The 22,971-nt window shown below is 34.3% G+C and overlaps 1 protein-coding gene across 4 annotated transcripts in view; it reads right to left on the bottom strand.

Moving 5' to 3' along the window:
* DMD (dystrophin) overlaps positions 1–22,971 on the bottom strand; it is a 1,602,346-nt gene that overhangs the window by 524,764 nt on the left and 1,054,611 nt on the right. For all 4 annotated transcript variants that reach the window (XM_069463910.1, XM_069463912.1, XM_069463911.1 and 1 more), the window contains one exon: positions 3,071–3,282. In XM_069463910.1, coding sequence (XP_069320011.1) covers positions 3,071–3,282 — 212 coding nt within the window. The remainder of the gene's footprint in view (positions 1–3,070; positions 3,283–22,971) is intronic.

Raw genomic sequence — 22,971 nt, 5'->3', positions numbered from 1 at the left:
ATAATATTATTTGTCAATTAAAAATTACACAGATTTTTTTTAATATCCACATGGTGTTTTCTTTTTTTTGCCATCTTTTTTTTATTTCAGCATATTATGGGGGTATAAAAGTTTAGGTTATGTATATCGCCCTTGCCCCCACATAGGCAACAGGTGGAAGAGGAAATCTGTGAGGTCATCTATAAGAGCAATTGCTGTGCATTCACATCACAACTCTATTACTTTATTTATTTATTTATTTATTTATTTATTTTTTGAGACAGAGTCTCACTCTGTTGCCCAGGCTAGAGTGAGTGCCGTGGCGTCAGCCTAGCTCACAGCAACCTCAGACTCCTGAGCTCAGGCGATCCTCCTGTCTCAGCCTCCCGAGTAGCTGGGACTACAGGCATGCACCACCATGCCCGGCTAATTTTTTCTATATATATTTTTTAGCTGTCCATATAATGTCTTTCTATTTTTAGTAGAGATGGGGTCTCGCTCTTGCTCAGGCTGGTCTCGAACTCCTGAGCTCAAACGATCCGCCCACCTCAGCCTCCCAGAGTGCTAGGATTACAGGTGTGAGCCACCGCGCCCGGCCTCTATTACTTTTAAAAGAAGTTACTGAGCTTCTCTAGCCTTCAGTTTTCTTATCTGAAAACTAAGAATAATAAAAATATTTTTCATAGAGGGTTTTTGAGAAGATGAAATAAACCCATATATGTAAAGTGATCAGCACAGTTTTTGATACATAGCAAGTACTCACTAAATGTTCTTTAATATAAACATTAGAATTAATTTTAGTTTTAGCATATATCATTCAGGAAGTAGATCGGAAAATTATAGATTTGGTCATCGTTATCTGTATTATAAACTTACATTGAATGAACAGCAATATATATCATTAAATTCCTAAATACAGAACACAAGCAAAAATATCAGTTTATATAGATAATGGCTGAGCCATCTTTATGGTGTACTTTTAGAACGATCATTCAGAAGCATTTTTTTAATTTCTAAACTTTGACAAAGAGAGTAATTTTAATAAAACTCTTTATTTCAGGTGTTTAAAACATCTTACGTGTTTTGACAATTCAATTGTTTTGTTTCCTTCTTTTATATTTCCTTATGCAGATAATTTTGTCTCTTATTTAAAGGTCTTTGCTCTTCTAAAAGCTATTAAACCCTAATCATTCTTGTTATGACTTTAGGATTCCCTTAGGTTAAAATGATTTCTCATTTGCTAACTTCCATAGTCCCCTTGCCCTAATCAAATAAATCACTATATGCCTCTCATCTCTCTTTCCCCTCACCTAGCTCAAAAGTCCAATACAAACTATTTATTCCCACTAATATCTTCTTACCAGTTAACCACTTTGGTCTATGATCTGCTAGATTCATAGTATTCTAAATTTATGGAGGGAAAATAGAAGTGGCATAACATGTTGAGTACATTATGGCTATTACCAGAGTCTTCAAGAATAACCACATATATTCTATATTTAACATTCTTAGACCAGGAATTAGGAAAATTATCACTAGAAATTCTTAATTTATCTATGTTCATCCATTGGAAAAATTATTAGTGGTAACATGTATCTCGTGAAATAAAGAATTTTTATCCATCTAGAATTTGCCTCCAATAGAGCTAATGATAAGACTGTAAAATCCTATGTAGCTTTCTAGCATTCTTGTCATATATTAATAAATAAAAATCTTGTCCTCATAGCAGCTCAGGTCCTTTGGCAAAGTAACTATAACAGAGATTGGCTAAAAGCTCACTAATTCCATTTACTCTTCCTGAAATTAATTTGGGAACAAATTCTGTTTGATGGGATATGGTCGAAATAACATACATAATTTCCAGTCCTGGCCATAAAATCCTATGGGTTGACTGACTACATTCTCTCTTCTTTTCTTGCAGTGGCCTTGGGCAGCCATGTGTATAAAATGATAATTTCACAAAATTGGAAAAGCCTGGATCCCCCAGTGAGCATTTCGGGGAGAGCTCCTAAGAAGGGCTCATCAACATCCATTGGACAATGACATAACCAAGAAATTTATCTTTGTTGCATTCAGTTATTGAGATTTCAGGGTAGCTTAGCATAGTCTAACTTGACTAATTTAGAAATGGAAGCTATTTCATACAAGAAAACTATATGTCTTTCTTCTTGGATAACATAACCAATTTGAGATTCAGATACTTGTTTAGCAAGAGGCCTTTTCTACCAGATAAAGAAATATATAGAGGGTTTTGATCAAATATTCAATCTGATTAACTTCCTACCGTGTTACATCTCTGCTTAAAATCCCCCAAAGGGTACCCATTGTTTGGTATTTAAGGTCTTTCCCAATTGATCCATAAATACCAGGTTTGAAAGGATTAAATGCATATAAAGTACTATGCATGGTATTTGATAAAACATGGTTATTAAACAAATTTTATTTCCTTTCGCTTTTCTCTTTCTTTATCCTGAAAAATTCTAGACTATTAAGTGACAGATATTTGATGAACTTTTGGGGAAAGAGGAGGAAAAAGAGGGAAGAGAAAGAAGGAAAGAATGAGTTAGACTGAAGGTCAAAGAGTAGGAGGATAAAGTGAGAGGACTCCTTATTCCTACCTGATCCTTGTACCCACTCCATACTTCTCAATTCAGAATCCTCAAATAAAGTAAAAAGGAGTAGACCTGTTACTTTTCCTAGGAAGGAATTAAGCCTCAATGGTTGACTTCATAAGCATGCACATCAACTTTGAAATGCTCTTAAAAGAAGTAATTTTGTTCATTATTGATGTGATATTTAACACTGATGTGCTAAAATTGCTTTGTATTAAAAAGCTATATCTTTAAAAAGAGATGGTATAACATCAAAACCAGTCCACTATATCCAGATTATTAAACAAAATTTAATTTTAAGATTGATATTAGCTATTAATTTTCCTTTATCTCTAATTTGACTCAAAATTCTCCTGTTCATTTCAGCTTAAATGTGATTTTTCTTTAATACATTTACATTAAAAATCATTAAATTTTAATCCATGGTATAATTTTACCCAGTGTAACCAGTACTTTAAGAAGATATCTTTGGTACTAACCTTGGTTTCTGTGATTTTCTCTTGGACTGCATCCATTGTGTAGGGACCCTCCTTCCATGACTCAAGCTTGGCTCTGGCCTGTCCTAAGACCTGCTCAGCTTCTTCCTTAGCTTCCAGCCATTGTGTTGAATCCTTTAACATTTCATTCAACTGTTGCCTCCGGTTCTGAAGGTGTTCCTGTACTTCATCCCACTGATTTTGAATTTTTTCAACTGGAATAAAAGGAAAATGAATATATAGTAGTAAATGCTAGTCTGGATAAGACATTTGAAATTTAACATCCAAACATTATTCCACATTTATATTACTTGTTTAAAAATTGGTCATTGTGTTATGGCTGGGATGATGAAAAATAGGATTTCTTACATTTTTTGATGGCAAACATTAGTTTCTATTAAATTATCTTCCTGAAGGTGAAACATAACATCAGCATATATGTAAAATTTTAGCTCTATTCTCAATTCCTAGAAGCAAATATGAATAATCTTTTAGAAAGGTACTGTAGCAGAATGCCCACATCTCCTTGCCCTTACCACTTTCAGTGCCCATCAGTCTGACTTCCACTGCCAGCACAGACATTTAATTGTCTGAAGGATTTATTTTGCCACAAGAGTTTGCTTTGCCACAGAAGTGGCAGGCTAGACAAACCAGAGAATTGATGCCTCCCTACCCCCTAGAAGTAGCCTGTAAATAATGACTGATGGCAGGAATTGAGTTACGGATATCGTAGCTCCCTTGATGCTAGGGGAGATAACTCTGAGGCATGTGTTTCACATGGGTTCCAGAGTTTCCCCGATGGGATAAAGCTCCAGTGGCCCACAACAGTACTGTGCTTGATAATGCACCATCCTTTATTGGCTGCCTTGCCTTACCTGTTTCAATTAACCAATCCTACTGATATTTCCTTTACATCCAAAATAAATCACTTGCTCTCAAAACCTTTTCTAAGGGTCTTCTCCTGAAGGAACCCAAGAACAGATAGGTATACCAGAAATTTCTTTTAATGATATCTGAGAATTCATGCTGGGTACATTCTATAAGATTGGCTTATGTTTAGGCTATTTTTGCTATCATTGTGATCTAAGATGAAGATGCTGTATAGTTATTGCTCTGAAATATTTTAGACTATTAACAATAAACAGGACTACATTATATTTTCTAAAGAACTTCTTTAAGCTGGTTTCATGAAATGAAAATAATATAGATAACAAGTAATAAAACCAGTATCCACTTTATCCCATAAGCATGAAACCTGATAGATATTGATTCTTCCCTAAGCCTCATCCAACACCATATATAATTATTTACAAACTTCTCTCATATACAACTTCTTCCCTCTTTCTATTGCAGCTGTAAAGTTTTGTCAGTTTTTACCTTCATGTCTGCAAGAGACTTTATATCATCCTCCTGCCCCAAGTCTCTATTTTGCAATATAAATTCTACACTGTAGAAAGATTAATAACTAACGTAAATCTGATCACCCCACTCCCTCATTTAAAACATGTCAATGTCTCCCCACTGTCTTCTGGAATATCTTAGCTTGACATATATGTTCCCCTATAATCTTGCCTGAATAATCTGGGAGGTTTATCTACAATGGAACAAATCAGGGTATAAGAAAACCATTACAAATAATACAAGAACCTTGCTGCAGTGGAGCTGTTACTACATCTAGACCCAAGAGATGAAGGGAAGGAGAAGTGGCCAGAAGCAGGTAATTATAATGAGAAACTACCTTGATAAAAGCAGTAATCTTTTGTCATGGGACACAGTCAGCCTGTGGCAATCTCACGGGGAGGGAATTAGGAGAATAAATATCCTGACCTCCCTTTATCCCCTTTTTCCAATTTTCTACTAGGGCTCCCAAGTGCCCCAAAAAAGTGAAAGCCAGAGGGTATGGGAGCCTAATGATGACACATGTCAACCTCCTAGAATAAAGAGCAGAGTGGAGAAGGGCAAAGACTGGCTACTGATGGACAAAAAATGTCTACAGTACAGTAATGTAAAACTATGTTTCTTATTTTATTATGTAAGTCCTTTGTAATTAACCCTGTTGCCTTCATAAAGTTATGAGAAGTTATGAGTTACAGAAGTACTTGAGATGTTTTGAATAAGTATCAGGACTAGATTGACCTTATAAAACTATTGATTGTGTCATGCAATCAAGAATCTAATCCCCAGAATAGGTAAAATTGAGTAAGCATTACTTATTATAGACTAGTGCTTTTATTGGCCTTATTTTGGTTTGGGTATTTGCTATGCATTTCAAAACCAGTCAACATATTATATTCCAACTTCAGTTAATATGTCAACCTTTTTTTAAATGTCAGTCTCTCTCTCTCTCCAATCTTTGAGCACCATTGTTTAGTTTGTCTCGTTGTTGCTTCACTGGCTAGTGGAATACCTATTATAGTTGAGGCTTTACAGTTATTGATTAATCTTCTATTTAATCCTTGGTTTATAAAATTAATAGTGTAAGGCTGGGCGCAGTAGCTTATGCCTGTAATCCTAGCACTTTGGGAGGCCGAGGCGGGAGGATCACTTGAGGCCAGGAGTTCTAGAACAGCCTGAGCAAGAGCGAAACCCCATCTCTACAAAAAATAGAAGAATTAGCCAGGAATGATGGTGCACACTTATAGTCCGGCTACTTGGGAAGCTGAGGTAGGAGGATCGCTTTAGCCCAGGAGTTTGAGGTTGTAGTGAGCTGTGATGACCCCACTGCATTCTACCCTGGGCAACAGAGTAAGACCTTGTCTCAAAAAAAAAAAGTGTAAATGGTATTATAAGAAATCTATTTAACATATAAATAAAGTATCTTTAAGTGTTCCAAAATATTCTTCCGTTGGTCATAGAAACAACTGGTATTCATACTATGAAGTGTTCTTCAACTTATCATGGCAGGCTACTTTAGTTAACATACTTGGCACTTTTTCTCATAGCTCCTATTGTTATTTAGTACATGTATTTGAAAATAATAAAGTTGGCTTTCCTTAAAAATAGTCACTGGTTCCAATTTGCCTTTGTCATAATTATCCTTAATCAGTGACATTTTACTATGCTAGCATTTTTTTAGAATGCCTCGTGGTTTTCACATAAACATGGCAAGCTGTTAAGATTCATGACAGTAAATATTTTGTACATCCCATAGTCAATTTCAATAGGGTAGATAGAGTTTATGTTTTTAAAAGTTCATCTCTAGATATGAGGAAGAAGTAAAGCAATTCTTCCTATTATGGGGGCAGATATTTTTAATTGTGGAAAAAGGAGAGAATGCTTATAGCCTGGACCATTATTTCGGACAAACATACCATTTCAATGCTTGGTCAATCACAGCAATGGAAGGTTTTCAGCCCAAAGTGGGCATATATGTGTAATGTAGCAAGTAAAAATTGTTCATTGGGGTGTGCATCCCACTGAGGGTGTGCTTTCTCACCAGCGACCTTCAATTGTACATTATCATTATATAGTACTTAACTATCAATAAATAAATTTCAGGCTATTGACTCACTCAACAATTCATCTACCCCTCCATGCGTTCCTATCCCTCTGTCCATCTGTCTAGCCAGCCAGTCACCATTTTATTTACCATCTACTAGACACCAGGCATTATGCTAAGTACTGAGGAAACATAGGAGTGTAAGACAGATTCTTTGGCTTCTGGTGTGGGTGCCTGTTAGATAATGGTGTTATTCACTATCTATCCAAAGAATACAGGATGAGCATGGAGAAGATAATGAGTTCAATTTTGGACCTATTCAGTGAGAGGTTTTGAGGATCATCCAAATAGAACTATCATTTTAGTCAGTTGGACTGAAGTGTCTATAGCATAGCTGTGTATTTTGGGAGAGACAGGAATCTGGGATTGGCAATCACTACAGGGAAATAAAAACTGAAGCCACAAATGTGAATGCATTCTCATTAGTATGGCATATAGATTGAGCAGAACAGGGGCTTGGGATGGAGTTCTGGAAGATACAACATAGAAAGACTGAATAAAACCAAAGGAGCCACTAAGATGAATGAAAGGCCAGAGAGCTAGGAATATCAGGAAAGTATACTTTCATAAAATATGGAAAAGAAAGATTTTCAAAAAAATGAGTGGGTAACACTTTTAAATGCCATAGATGTCACAAGATATATTAATAAAAATCATAATAATTAACATTTATTTGAATACCTACACTGAAGCACTGTTTAAAGTTTTAACATGTATTAATTCATTTAATCACTACAATAATCTTAAAGGATCACTAGTTTTATAGCTGTTGCTGTATTGTTGCTATTATCCTCATTTAACAAATGAGAGGATAAAGACTTTGTTAAATAATTGGCCTAAGGTCATATAGATAGTGATTGCCAGAGGCAATATTTGGACCCGAGGGGTCAGATCCCTCAAAGACCATGCCTAAAATATCCAGTGGCTTTGGCCACATGTAATTCCCTGAAGATCATACAGAAAATGATTTTAGTGGAGTGGTAGAAATCTTACTATAGGGAATTGGAAAATAAATTTCTATGAGAAAGATAGTAAGTTGTAGACTCTCCATCTATAGCTCTTTATAAGAAGAGAGTGTGTGTGTGGGGGGGGGGGTTCTGGGGTCAAAGGAAGTGTTTTTCCAAAAGATGGAAAACTTGAATATGAATATAGGCTTGAGGAAGAAAAAATGGTCCAAAGGGTAAGGATAATGCCAGTTGGAGGAGAGTCCCTAAGATGGTGAGTATATTGAATATTAATTAACTGCTCCTTTCTCCTACATTTCTCCTTTTATTTTTCCATCTGGGTGGTTTCCATATAATAGACCTCCCCTAGCTCTATGAGTGGTACCTGATTGTTTTTAACTCTTCTTCCTGACTTTAGTGGATGATTCAAAGATGAACTTATATTCCAAGTAACGCCAATCAGAGCCAATGAAACAATTCTAGGATTTTTATTCACACTTCTAAAGAAGGAAGCTCATTGCTTCCTATTAAAGATAAATGAGAAAACCTGTATACCTGCAATATCCTGACCTCCGTCTTGGGACAATTAATGGGAATTAAGTGGAACAGATATTAAGGAGCAGAACCATGAAATGGAGAAGGAAAACTAGAATCTGGTCATTCCATTTAATTCCTGGATCAAGCCTCACTTCTCTCTCAACTGTTTACTGACAGTGATCAATACATTTCATCTGAGTTAGTTTAAGCTACTTCAAATTGGGTTTTCCATTACTACATCAAAAGTTCTTACTCATAGAAAGGGACAAACCTTTCTGATGCAAACTCAGATCTCAAAGGAATTGTGCAAGAATCAGAGCACTTGTAAATGGAGATGTCTTTCAAATAGAAAAGTTTAAAAGAAGATTTTGATCATGCATAAAATAGCTTTAACATGGGTATCTGGATAAATACACGTGATGCTTATGTCACCTTGAAGGAATTCCTACATAAAACTTCCAAAGCTTATAGAACCAAAGCTCACCAAAAATGTTATGGCATTTAGACAATATAATTCTATGGGCTTTCTGGGTAGGAAGGCATTTTTGCCACCATATTTTTGCCTCTTTCTATTCTATTTATTTATATGATGAATACATAAGAAAAATGGACAATTCAAAAGAGAGACAACTAGGGTTCAATTTATATCAGGGAATTCACATACAGAGTGGCCTTGCCTGGTTATACCCATAGTTTAAAATATATCCTATTCTTTTTCCCTTTTAAATAGATCTTTGATAACTAACCATTCACTCAAATGTCATCATCATATATAATATAAATACTTGCTCTGTTCTCCTATGTGCAGTCATTTTCTCTTACTTGATAGTCGCATGACACTTTATTCATCTTTTAAAACCTTTACTGTAACTTATGTTCTTACATTTCTGTTCCCCACTCTAGACAATGGACACCTCAACTATAAGGACAGAATCTATTGCAGATGCTGTCAGTGCTCAGTCTATATGCTCTTGGCACTCCTCATTCAAGTATAGGTCAGTAGGGTCCTAGTACAAGCATTTGTCTTACTGCAAGCCTCAGAGATTTTCCTTAGCTTGTCCAATGCATTGGCAGGAAGTGTTGGGGAGTTAATGTACCAGGAGCAGTATTTAGCCAATGATCGATGAGAGTTGGAAGATAATTACCCCTGGTAATCTTCCTTGCCCTTATGCCTTTATAGGTGACAACTGTGAGGCATTTGTTTTCACTGTCTCTCAGAGTTCCCTCATCAGAATTGAACCCCAGCTTCCCACAGTAATAACATGGTCAATTATTGGCTTCTTTCTTTTTCCTTTCTCACCGTCCTACTCCTCTACTGGTACTTTCTGAATCACTTTACAAATAAACCACTTTCACCATTAATCAATGTTTCAAGGTCTCTTTCTAAAGGATGTTAGTATTTCATTCATTTTAAAAAATCTTAGTACACAAAGCAGTGCTTGGCATTTGGTATACCTTCAATAAATGCAACTGCCAAAGTTTACCTTTGTCCAGCATCTTGAGTCATTCTTCTTCAAAAGCAACCATTGTCTCTTTGTTGCATTTCAAGTTTATATAATTTGAACACTGGCTTAAGCATTTCACATTTTCCTCTTTATTTTCCTCTCACTTTTCTAATCATGATCTCTATTCTAGGCAAACGAATGTTCTCTGGGCTTCCTTTGTATCTTATTTAATGCCTTGTCATCAATCATATTTTTTGTATGAAACACCTTCGATGTCATATTTACTAATAGAATATCCTTGTCTGATATAAAATCCAGAAATGAAAAGGTAGTGGGGGGGGAGAAAATCCTGTGAACCAACACTATTTGATGACCTCTCTTTCTCTAACATTCTTAAAATAACCATAGGTTAGAGAGAATCTACTGGCATATCTTTTTGCCTCAGTCTGTCTTTTTAATCAAATCATAGAATAAGTAATTTTAAAAAGTCCTTATGTTTATCAACTAAGGATATTTTTATGGGGAATTTAAAATTTTTAATACATACTGAGCTCCAGAGGATAATAACAACAATAAAATATCATATTGTTATTAACATAAGTATAGTTAGGTGAATACTAGAAAGACAGTCAGCAGAAGTATGGCATCTTGTGAAATAACAAACCATAAGTGAGAAGTAATTTTACAGAGCAGAAAATATGGAGGGATTATTTTCTTTACAAAAGGATTGACCATATGATTTCTCTGAATAATCAACATGTCAAGTATATTTAAAATATTATTTAACACAACTTCCATAGCTTCACATAAGGGACTGTCTCTTTAATGACTTAGTTTTGCGAGTCAGTAGGGCTTTGCATTCCTGAGTGGCCCTAGACCACAGAAAACAAAGAGGTCACATACAATGAGCCCACTTCCAGCAGCGATCTTCCCAGAATCAGAGGGTGCAATCTGAATGTGACTATAAGCATTTACCACAGATCCTTGCACCAGCTTAGTGCAGAGAGAGTGGGAAATAAATGTGTGTGCTTAGCTTCACAATGAAGATACACACATCCAACACTCCAACCTTTCCTGCTACATTTAGAGAGCCTGAATCCTACCTTACTGATCTTGGAGTACTGAGAGGACATGGCACATCCTAAGCTCCAAGGGCCCACCAAAAACAGAGACAGCACTGCAGGCAAACACAAAAATTTGAAAGGCACCATAAAATCTCTGGCCAGATGAATGGGTGAGATCGTTCTCCCACACAAGGCCAGTATGACAAAATTGGGAGAGATAGTTGTCTTAACTAATATGCAGAAACCAACACAGGAAGTCAAGGAAAATGAAAAAACAGGGGAATGTGTTTTAAATAAAAGCCCAAGATAAATTACAGAAGCTGACTTGAGTGAAGTGGAGATATGTAATTTACATGATAATAAATTCAACATAATGGTCATAAGGATGCTCACTGAGGTCAGAAAAGCAATGCAAGAAAAAACTGATAATTTCAAAATCAAGATATAAAAGATAAAAAAAGAACCAAACATAAATCTTAGAGCTAAAAATACTATAAATAAACTAAGAAAAATCAACAGAAGGGTTTAAGAGCAGACTAGAACAAGCAGAAGAAAAGACCAGTGAAATTGAAGACAGGTAACTGGAAATCATACAATCTGGGGAACAAAAAAAAAAAAGAAAGAGAATAAAGATGGTTTAAGAGACTTATGAGATACCATTACGTGTAATGACATATGAATATATCAATGTCTGAGAAGGAGAATAGAGAGAGAAAGAGACCAAAAACATCTATTAAAAAATAATAATGGCACAAAACTTCCCAAGCCTGGGGAAGAAAATGTAAATCAAGATCCAGGAAGGCAAAAGGATAACAAATAAGATGAATCCAAAGAGACCCACACTGAGAAATATCACAATCAAATTGTCAAATTTAAAGACAGAGATTTAAAGACAGCAAAGGAAAAGCAAATTGTTATGTAGATATAAGATCATCAGTGGATTTTTCATGAGAAAACTTGCAGGCCATAAGGGAGCATGATGATGTCTTCAAAATTCTGAAAGAAAAAAAATTATCAGCCAAGAATACTATATTCACCAACTCTATTTCAAAACTGGAAAGGTGATAAAAAATTTCTCAAACAAAAGTTGAGAGAGTTCATCATGACTAGACTTATTTTACAAAAAATGCTAAAGGGAGCTTTTCAAGCTGAAGGAAGAAAATGTGAATTAGTAACGGGAAATCATGTGAGAGTATAAAATTCACTTGTAAAAGTAAGTTCATTTTCAAATAAAAAACACTATAACATTATAATACCAGTGGGCAAATCAATTATATTTCTAATATAAAGGTTAAAAAGCAAAACTATTATGAATAGCTAAAACTATAATAATTTGTTACAGGGTAGATATTATTTAAAAACTGTAAGTTGTGACATGAGAAACATAAAACATGGGAGAAGGGGAAGGAAAAGTATAGGGTTTGTGTATGCAATTAAAGTTGTTATCAGCTTAAAATAGCCTATTGTTAGTATAAGCTATTTTATGTAAGCCTCAGAGTAATCACAAAGCAAAAGCTTATACTAGGTACACAAATAATAAAAAAAAAGATCCAAAGCATAGCACTACAGAAAGCCATCAAAACACAAAGAAAGCAATTGAAGAAGAAAGTAAAAAAGAATCTACAAAACAACCAGAAAACAATTAATAAAATGACACTAGTAAGTCATTACTTATCAATAATTACTTTCAATGTAAATAGATTAAATTCTCCAATCCAAAGGCACACAGTGGTTAAATGGATAAAAAACAAGACCCAACTATATATTATCTCAAAAAAACTCATTTCAACATAAAGGACACTCATAGACTGCAAATGAATGGATGGAAGATATTCCATGCAAATGATAACAAAAAGAGAGGAGAGATAGTAATACTTATTTCAGACAAAATAAACTTTAGGTCAAAACTATAAAAAGAGACAAAGAAGGTCATTATATATTGATAAAGGGATCAATCCATCAAGAGGACATAATTTTAAATATGTATACACCCAACATCAGAGCACCAAAATATGAAAAGCAAGTACTAAGAGATCCGAAGGAACACATAAACTCCAACACAGTAGTGGTAGGGGATTTCAATACCTCACTTTCAACAATAGACAAAAAATCAATAAGAAAACATTGAACTTGAAATATACTGTAGACCAAATGTATCTAACAGACATATATAGAACATTCTACCCAACAGCAACTAGATACACATTCTTCTCAAGTGCACATGGAACATTTTTCAGGATAGATCATATGTTAATTCACAAAACAAGACTTAACAAATTTACAAAAAATCAAAATTGTATCAAGTATCTTTTCCAACCAAAATGGTATAAAATTGGAAATCAGTAACATGACAAATCATAGAAAATTAACAAATATATGAAAATTAATTAATATGCTCCTGAGCAACTATTGGGTCAAAGAAGAAATTATAAAAAATATCTCGAGACAAATTAAAATGGAAACACAACATACCAAAACTTATGGGATGGCACAAGAACAGTTCTAAGGGGGAAGTTTATAGCAATAAATGCCTATATCAAAAAAGAGGAAAGATCTCAAATAAACAAACTAACATTATACCTCAAGAAACATGGGCAATGTACATAGCCTGATCTTTTGTACCCCCTTAATGAGCTGAAAAACAAACAAACAAACAAAAAATCAAAATCAGGAAAGGTCACTTTTGAGAAACTTTTAGCTTTAGGGAGCTAAATTTCCATTGCCACAAAGAAAAATAAAAACAGATAAAAATAATCCACTTAAAAAAAAAAAGAAACCAGGAAAAGAAGAGAAAACTAAGCTTAAAGTTATTACAAGGAAGAAAATAACAAAGATCAGAGCAGAAATAAATGAAATAGAGACTAGAAAAACAATAAAAAAAATCAATGAAACTAAGATTTGGTTTTTTGAAAACCTAAACAAATTTGGCAAACCCTCAGCTAGACAAAGAATAAAAGAAAGACAGAAATAAGTAAAATCAGAAATGAAAGAAGAGACATTACAACTGATAACACAGAAATACAAAAGATAATAGATTACCATGCACAATTAACACCAACGAATTGGACAAACTAGAAGAAATAAATTCCTAGAAATATATAATATATTAGACTGATTCAGGAAGAAATTGGATATCTGAACAATAATGAGTAAGGAAATTGAATCAGTATTTAAGAGTCTCCTATCAAAGAAAAGCTCAGGATCAAATGATTTTATGGCTAAATTCTACCACACATTTAAAGAAGAACTAGTACTAATCTTTCTCAAAGTCTTCCAAAAATTGAAGAGGAGGGAATACTTCCAATCTTATTTTACAAGGCCAGCATTACCCTGATCCCAAAGCCAAAGAAAGATACCACAAGGAAAGAAAATTACAGGCCAATATCACTGATAAACATAGATGCAAAAATTCTTTTTTTTTTTTTTTTTTTTTTTTTGAGACAGAGTCTCACTCTGTTGCCCAGGCTAGAGTGAGTGCCGTGGCGTCAGCCTAGCTCACAGCAACCTCAGACTCCTGAGCTCAAGCGATCCTCCTGTCTCAGCCTCCCGAGTAGCTGGGACTACAGGCATGCACCACCATGCCCGGCTAATTTTTTATCTATATATATTTTTTAGCTGTCCATATAATTTCTTTCTATTTTTAGTAGAGATGGGGTCTCACTCTTGCTCAGGCTGGTCTTGAACTCCTGAGCTCAAATGATCCGCCCACCTCGGCCTCCCAGAGTGCTAGGATTACAGGCGTGAGCCACCGAGCCCGGCCATATGCAAAAATTCTTAACGAAATACTAGCAAACCATATTCAACAGTATAGTAAAAGGATCATTCACCATGATTATGTGGGATTTATTCCTGTGATACAAGGTTGGCTCGATATATGCAAATCAAAATATGTGATTCACTGTATTAACAGAATGAAGGACAAAAACTGTATCATCATTTCAATAGATCCCTTGATTATAAAAACTCTTAACAAATTAGGTATAGAAGGAATGTTCTTCAGCACAATGAAGGCCATAAATTACAAGCCCACGGCTAACATCATAATGATAAAAAATTGAAGGTTTTTCCTCTAAGATTAGTAACAAGACAAGGATGCCCACTCTCATCACTTTTGTTCAACATAGTACTAGAAATCCAAACAGAGCAATTAGGCAAGAGAAAGAAACAAAAGGCATCCAGGATGAAGTGAAATTGACTCTGTTTGCTGATGACATGATATATATAGAAAATCCTAAAGATTCCAACAATAAAAACTGTTAGAACTGATAAGCAAATTCAGTAAAGTTGCAGAATACAAAATCAACTTACAAAAATCAATATCATTCCTATACACTAACAACAAACTCTCTAAAAAATAAATTAAGGAAACAATCTCATATACAACAGCATCAAAAAATACTTAGGAGTAAATTTAACCATGAAAGTAAAAAATCTGTATACTGAAACTATAAAACATTTATGAAAGAAATTAAGGATGACACAAATAAATAGAAAGATTTCCATGTTCATGAACTGGAAGTATTAATATTGTTAAAATGTTCACACTACTTAAAGTGATCTACAGATTTAATGCAAGCCCTATCAAAAGTCTGATGTCTTGCTTTATACAAATATAAAAAAGTCCTAAATTTTGCATAGAACCACAAAAGACCCTGAATAGGTAAAGCAATCTTGACCACAAGGAACAAAGCTGGATGTATTATACTACCAGATTTCAAAATATATTACAAAGCTATAATAATCAAAACAGCACAGTCGTTGTATAAAAACAGACCAATAGAATAAAACAATTGATTTTTAGCAAAGGTGTCAAGAACACACAATGGGGAAAGGATAGTCTCTTCAATAAATGGTGTTGGTAAAACTGGGTATTCACATACCGAAGAATGAAAATGGACCTTTATCTCACCCCTTATAAAAGAATCAACTCAAATGGATTAAAGACTTAAACATAAGTCCTGAACTATAAAACTACGAAAACATAGGAGTAAAGCTCCATGACATTGGTCTGGGCAGTGATTTCTTAGATATGACCTCAAAAGCAAAGGCAGCAAAAATAGACAAATGGGAATGCATCAAACTAAAAGGCTTCTGCACAGCAAAGGAAATGATTAATAGAGTAAACAGATAACCTAAATATTGGGAGAAAATATTTGCTAATTATACATTGGATAAGGGGCTAATATCCAAAATATACAAGGAACTCAAACTACTCATTAACAAGAAAGCAAATAATCCTATTAAAAAGTGGGCAAAGAACTTCAATAGATATTTCTCTAAAGAGGATATACAAATGACCAACAGATATGTTAAAAAATGCTCAACACGTCTAATCATTGGGAAAATGCAAATTAAAACCACAATGAGATATATTGTCATACCTGTTGGATTGGCTATTATCAAAAAGGTGAAAGATAACAAATGTTGATGAAGATATGGAGAAAGGAAAACTCTTATACACTGTTGGTGGTATTGTAAATTAGTACAACCATTATGGAAAACAGTATGAATGTTCCTAAACAACTAAAAATAAAACTACCATATGATCCAGCAATTCCACTACTGGGTATGTATCCAAAAGAAACGGAATCAGTATATTGAAGAGATATCTGCACTCCCATGTTCATTGCAGCATTATTCACAATAGCCAAGATATGGAACCAACGCAAACATCCATTAACAGATGGATGGGTTAAAAAATGTGGCGGATATATATATATATATATATATATATATATACACACACACACACAGTGGAATACTATTCAGCCTTACAAAAACAGGAAATTTTGCCATTTGTGACAACATGCATGAATTTGGAAGAATTATGTTAAGTGAAATAAGCTGGGCACAGAGAAACAAATATTGTATAATGTCACTTATATGTGGAATCTAAAAAAGTCAAACTCATAGAAATAGAGAGTATTATGGTGGTTACCAGAGGCTGGGGGCAGTGTGGTTGAAAAAAGGTGAGACATTGGTCAGTGAGTACAAAGTTTCAGTTATATAGGAGGTATAAGTTCTGGTGATCTATTGCACAGCACAGTGGCTATGGTTGATATTGTATATTTCAAAATAACTAAAAGAAAGGATTTTAAATGTTATCACCACAAAACATTGTAAATATTTCAGTTGATGAATCTGCTAATTAGCCTAATTTAACCATTCCACAATTGATACATGTATTGAAATATTACATTGTACCACATAAATATATACAATTATTTTTCAATTTAAAATAAAATAAAACTTAAAAAATAAAATATTATTTGACTGGTAAATTGTACTCCCAGGCATATATTTGACAAAAATATATAGTTATATTCACCAAAAAATAGGTACTAGACTGTTGATTGCAGAACTATTTGCAATTGCTCCAAATTGGAAACTACCCAAATTCCTATATACATTGTGGTATCAATAAAATACTATCTGTCAACAAGAATGCAAGATCTACAACTACATGCAATAATATGGATGAATCTAACAAACTCAATGTTGAGGGGAAAAGTCCAGCCACAAACAGATACTGTTTGATTCCATTTGTATAATGTACAACAACAGGACAAAGTAATAGAGGACTTTACAAGTCAGGATAATGATTAGCTTTGTAGGGTGGTTGACACTGGAAGAGACATGAAGGAGGCACCTGAGGTTCTGGTTATATTCCTGTTTCTTAATTTGGGTGTTGTTGTATTTAGTTTATGAAAATCACTAAGCTAGACATTTACGATATGTGCCCTTTTCATTATGCATTTTGTACTTCAATAAAAAATTTTAAAAATATTATTTGACTTGTTAAATGTGTTCTACATATAACTTTGGAGAATTCATCCTTTTCAAAAAGGGTGTAACCTGTGCAGTATGTGTTACTTTGGCTGCTATAAATAACAAAAGATGCAATGGTTTTGTTACACACACAATACAATTTAAGCCTTAGACTCATGTGATAAAGAAAATTTCAGAAATACTTACTGTACAGTGAACTGTACTAGATTTACAGAAGCAAATCAGTACATACAAACTATTCAAGCAGTTACTCAGCTATTTAACAAAAGAAACAAATCATTGCAATTGATTGATAGAGCAGAAACGTGTACAAAATAAAATTTTAGGAATTTTACAAGTATTCCATTTTGTCAAGGAATGAAAGCAAACAGCATTTGAAGATCATCAAAGTGAAGCTGTTATTTTGGAACTCGATCAGTGTGGTAGTTAAACATCATATAGTCCTGATAATTGTCCATAATTGGGCAAAAATTCAAACTATAGAATGTCATCACTCTTGTAACACTTCACCCAGGAGATTGATAGACCAAAGATATAGTATGGCAATGTATTTGGTCACTAGAGCCCATACTGTTAGATTTACATTTACACCAGATTCTTCTGACATACAAAAGTGAAATAATAATAAAATATATGCACATAAACCCAGACAATCTGTGCATGTTTGTAATTGAAGAGCTACCCACATGTACACATTTCTTCTCACAGAGGTCCATCGTGGAAAGCTTCTCAACTGATTTGTGCAATAAATAGATGCTGGATAATAAAGGAAATAAATAAACAATACTAAGACTCAGGATGACAGACTGAAACCCAGCATGTGTCCTGATTTACGAATCTCCAGAAGTGTCAAATTGGAAACTCAACAATCGTGTCAAGAACCACGATACTGCAGAGAAAGAAACAGTTCAGTTGATTGAGTACTAACCAATCTTTCACTTCAAGTTTTTAAACTAGCTATGTTTGATTATAGACATACATTCCTGACTGATATAAATTCCCACAACATCTCTCCCAGGGAGAAATGTTATTTACAAAAAAAGAAATGATTACCTTTTTGAATATATATTGCTACAGAACAAAGAACACCTGTGTTGCAATTTCTGAACTGAAGGTACAGCCCAAGAATTAGAAGTTAGTGTGACTGATTTTTAGAAAGCAATCTTGACTAGTAGTTAGTGTTGGGTTATAGCTCTGGATTTGTGATGGAATAGCTAATTTAATTTGGAAAAGTTGATTTGCCACAACTTCAGTTTCCTCAACTGCAAAATTAAAATAGTAACTGCCCAACCACAGAATTGTAGTGAAGATAAAATTTGATAAGGAATAAAAGCATAAAGGACCATACTAAAGCACGGTGTTATTGCTTTCCTATATAGAGATGATTAAACAATGGATTATAGCTGTCAGCAAACACTCATGATCTGCTAGGAAGTGCACACTGTGGATTTCATTGATCCCTCAGAGTACAAAAAAGTTACAGGTAGAAAACACCAAGCTGGAAGAGTTAATTTGCATGTAAATCTTTAGAGTTTGTTTGAGTGGGTGTAGAGTGACAGGTATGTTTAACTGTGGGCAACTGTAAGGAAAAATGATCCCAACTGCAGTTAAGACAATGAATTCTGAACTACTTGTTGGGATCAGGAAAAATATGCGGAAATCACAACATACAGTTCTCTGAGGCTAAAATAGTCAAAAAGTGTTAGGCATGACCAAGAAGAGAATTGAAAACAAAGAAACCACCATTATTGTACTTGTGTACAAAGTTAGTATAGAACTACACCCAGAGTAATGTGAGCAAATCTCAATGTTTGACATTCAAAGACATATAAGGAACTGAGGAAAGTCAAAATAATAAGCACCAAAATTATAGACAATATTAAGATATATCTCTCCTATTTCCACTAGGCGTTTCTTTTAAATTTCAAAATATTAAGGGGGTACAAATGTTTTAGGTTACATGAATCACTTTTGTAATGCTTGAGTCCCAGCTATAGGTGTGCCCATCACCCAAATAGTGTTCATTGTACCCATTAGGTAGGTTTTTGCCCCTCCCCTCCACCCTTCTCCCACCTGGCTGATGTGCACTGAGTTTTACTTTCCTCTGTGCACATGTGTGCTCGTTGGTTAGTTCCAATTTAATAGTAAGTACATGGGGTGCTTGCTTTTCTATTCTTGAGATATTTCACTTAGGAGAATGGTCTCCAGTTCCATCCAGATTATTGCAAAAGGTATTAATTAATATTTTTTTATGGCTGAGTAGTACTCCATGGTATACATATACCACATTTTATTAATCCACTCATGAATTGACGGGCATTTGGGTTGATTCCACATCATTGCAATTGCAAATTGTGCTGCAATAAACATTTGAATGCAGGTGTCTTTTTGATTAAAAGTCTTCTTTTTCTTTGGATAGATATCCAATAGTGGGATTGCTGGATCAAACGGTAGGTCTACTTTTAGTTCTTTGAGGAATATCCACACTGTTTTCCATGAGAGTCGTACTAATTTGCAGTCCCACCAACAGTGCATAAAGCATTCTTTTCTCTCTGCATCCATGCCAGCATCACTGTTTTTGGACTTTTTAATAAAAGCCACTCTAACTGGGGTAAGGTGATATTTCATTGTGGTTTTAATGTGTATTTCCCTGATGATTAATGATTTTGAGCAGGTTTTCATATATTTATTGATCATTTGTCTTTGTTCTTTTGAAAAGCTTCTGTTCATGTCTTTTGCCCACTTTTTAATAGGGTTTTTTTTTTTTTGTCTTGCTGATCTGGTTGAGTTCTCTGTCAATTCTGAGTATTAGCCCTTTATCAGATGTATGGCTTGTGAATATTTCATCCCATTCTGTAGGTTGATTGTTTCCTTAGCTGTGCAGAAGCATTTTAGTTTAATCAAATCCTATTAAGTTTTGTTGTTTGCAATGATTGCCTTTAGGGTCTTAGTCATAAATTCTTTTCATAGGCTGATATCTAGAAGAGTTTTTCCTACATTTTCCTCTAAGGAATTCTTATGGTTTCAAGCCTTAGATCTAATTCTTTTATCCATCTTGAATTAATTTTTGTGAGTGGTGAGAGGTTGTGGTCCTCTTTCATTTTTCTGCATATGGCTATCCTATTTTCCCAGAACCTTTTATTGCATAGGGGTTCTTTTCCCCAGTGTATATATTGTTGTCTGCTTTGTCAAAGATCAGTTGGTTCTAGGTAGATGGTTTAATATCTGGGCTCTTTGTTCTATTCTATTGGTCTACGTCTCTGTTTTTGTACTAATACCATCCTATTTTAGTTCCTAAAGACTTGTGGTATAGTTTGAAGTTTAGCAATGTGATGCCTCGAGATTTATTCTTTTTGCTTAAGATTGCTTTGGCTATTTTGGCTCTTTTCTGGTTCCAAATGAAGTGTAGAATTATTTTTTCTAGATCTGCGAAGTATGATTTTGGGGATTGCATTGAATTTGTAAATCAATTTGGGTAGTCTGGATATTTTAACAATGTTGATTCTACCCATCCATGAGCATGATATGCTATTCCATTTGTTTATATCCTCTGCAATTTCTTTCCTCAGAGTTTAAACAAAATTCTGTGGAAGACCTGTCTATAGTTAAGCTCTACAAAAAATAGTATCAACTCAAACCAACTAAGAAGAGGCAGAAGTAAATATGCTAACCATGTAGCTAGTGTGAATGGGCATTTGCTTCATTTAGAAATAAGAGAGGAGGAATGTTGTTGCTGTACAAATACAGAATAAAATGAGATGTAACACACTAGAAAGCTAAAAAGAGAAGGGAATTATCAGCACATGATTAAATTCTAGCCACTATAACCAACTTGGATATCTACTTTTGCTCTAAACCGTGAAAAGCTAGAATGCAGAAACAGCCAAGCATTTAGGTTAAATTAATAGAAGATAGATCCAGAACAAATGACTAAATTAAAAAGATTTATTATATTAGTCTAACATTTAAGGTTAGTCTGGAACATGGAAAAGATCAATAATTTAGTGCTATTTTCACATACAGTTTACTCCTCTGTAATACAGGAATATGATAACAAGAAGATTAATAATCTATAAAGATGAAGGAAATAATGAACACAAGGCACTGAGAAGAGTATCTGGTCCCTAGACAGCTCTCAATTATAGGGATAAAGATAGGCAATCATGTACTGTTGTAAGACCACTGGGCTTCTCCAGGGCTTCTTAAATCTTGGGTCATAAAGCAAAAGCAATAGAGTGGATGATCCCTGGGTTTTTTCTCCAGGTCTAATAGTGTATGAAATACATGTTTTTTGATGTTTCTATCAGACATGGAGGCTCACCTTATAAGGTCATTGTGAACAACTCAGCCAGCCCAGTGCCTAGATAAACAAATAGCATATCAATAGCTAATAAATAATTGGAATTGATGAGCAGATTAAAGGGATGAAATGATATAAGAGAATCTAGATGGTGGGTTCATGGGCATTCACTGTATAATTCCTTCAGCTTTCTGGGTATTCAAAATTTTTAAAAATAGAATGTTAGATAAAATGTTCTCTCACAGCGAACACACAGCAGAATATTACTTAAGCAGTTTTCTAAGTCACTATCGCCACTTTCCAATGAAGAAAAAATACCATCTGTGCAATATAGAAGTTTAAAAGATACTAACCAGAATTTACAGGAGTGGAAATGGCAAAACATTTTGCCCAAAGTCATACCCAATATGTGTGGAAAGGAGTTGGAAATAGAATTCAGGCAGGTCTCTTAATTTTCTAATCAACAGACTGTCAAAGACCAAGTTACCTCCTTAAAAGTATGCTGAATATTCTAACAGAGAAAATGAATTAGTCTTCTGAAGAAAGTTCATTCTCCTGTATTGGTTATAAAACACAGGAAAGTGTATATCCTTCCCATACTGAAAGATGAATTAAGGTAGAAGGAGGATTGTGGTCTTACTACTGGTTGGAGGGTCTTAGATTATGAGAAAATATCAACCTCCAGTCATAATGAAACATCTAAGTTGTTTTAATAAATAAGTAGATGGATGCTGAAATGTGATATTATTTGATCATTAAGATCAATCAATTTTTAAAAAATAATGACTTCTTTTTTGTGGGGGTACTATCAGTTTGAGATGAAAGCCTGAAGTTGGGAGAAAAGCTTGATGCATAGCTATGTAAAAATATTTCAGTTTATCATCCTAGGTCCCTTGCACGTCACAAAAAGAAACTATCTAGATGTGCTATAAACTCAACATATCATTGGTCAATCCCTCTGTCCAGCAGTCTAGTCATCAACTAATTAAGTGCCAAATGTTGCAAATAAAGTATAACAACTCAAAAGTGTTCAGCAAGAGTTCATTAAGCAGAGCTAAAGGATACAATTGTAATTCTAGCACCACAGATTTATTACCGTGTCACCAGCATGCAAACCACACAATAAAATCCATTCATCACTGTAAATTTGCATATGAAAGTTGATGCATTTGTTGAGATATAAATATTTTTAAAAACATGTAGAATGTCAAAGTGTTTTTTATCCCTTAACACACATTGAATTTCATCTCTACATCTTGACTCTCAAAGTTTTATTTGATGAGTGCAGAAAATGCAAATTATACCTGAAAAACAAAGTGGGCTCAC

This window comes from Eulemur rufifrons, chromosome 30 (genome assembly GCF_041146395.1).
Source record: "Eulemur rufifrons isolate Redbay chromosome 30, OSU_ERuf_1, whole genome shotgun sequence".
Classification (NCBI taxonomy): Eukaryota; Metazoa; Chordata; class Mammalia; order Primates; family Lemuridae; genus Eulemur; species Eulemur rufifrons.
The sequence above is the reverse complement of the archived record's forward strand: the minus strand, read 5'-3'. Positions and strand labels throughout refer to the sequence as shown.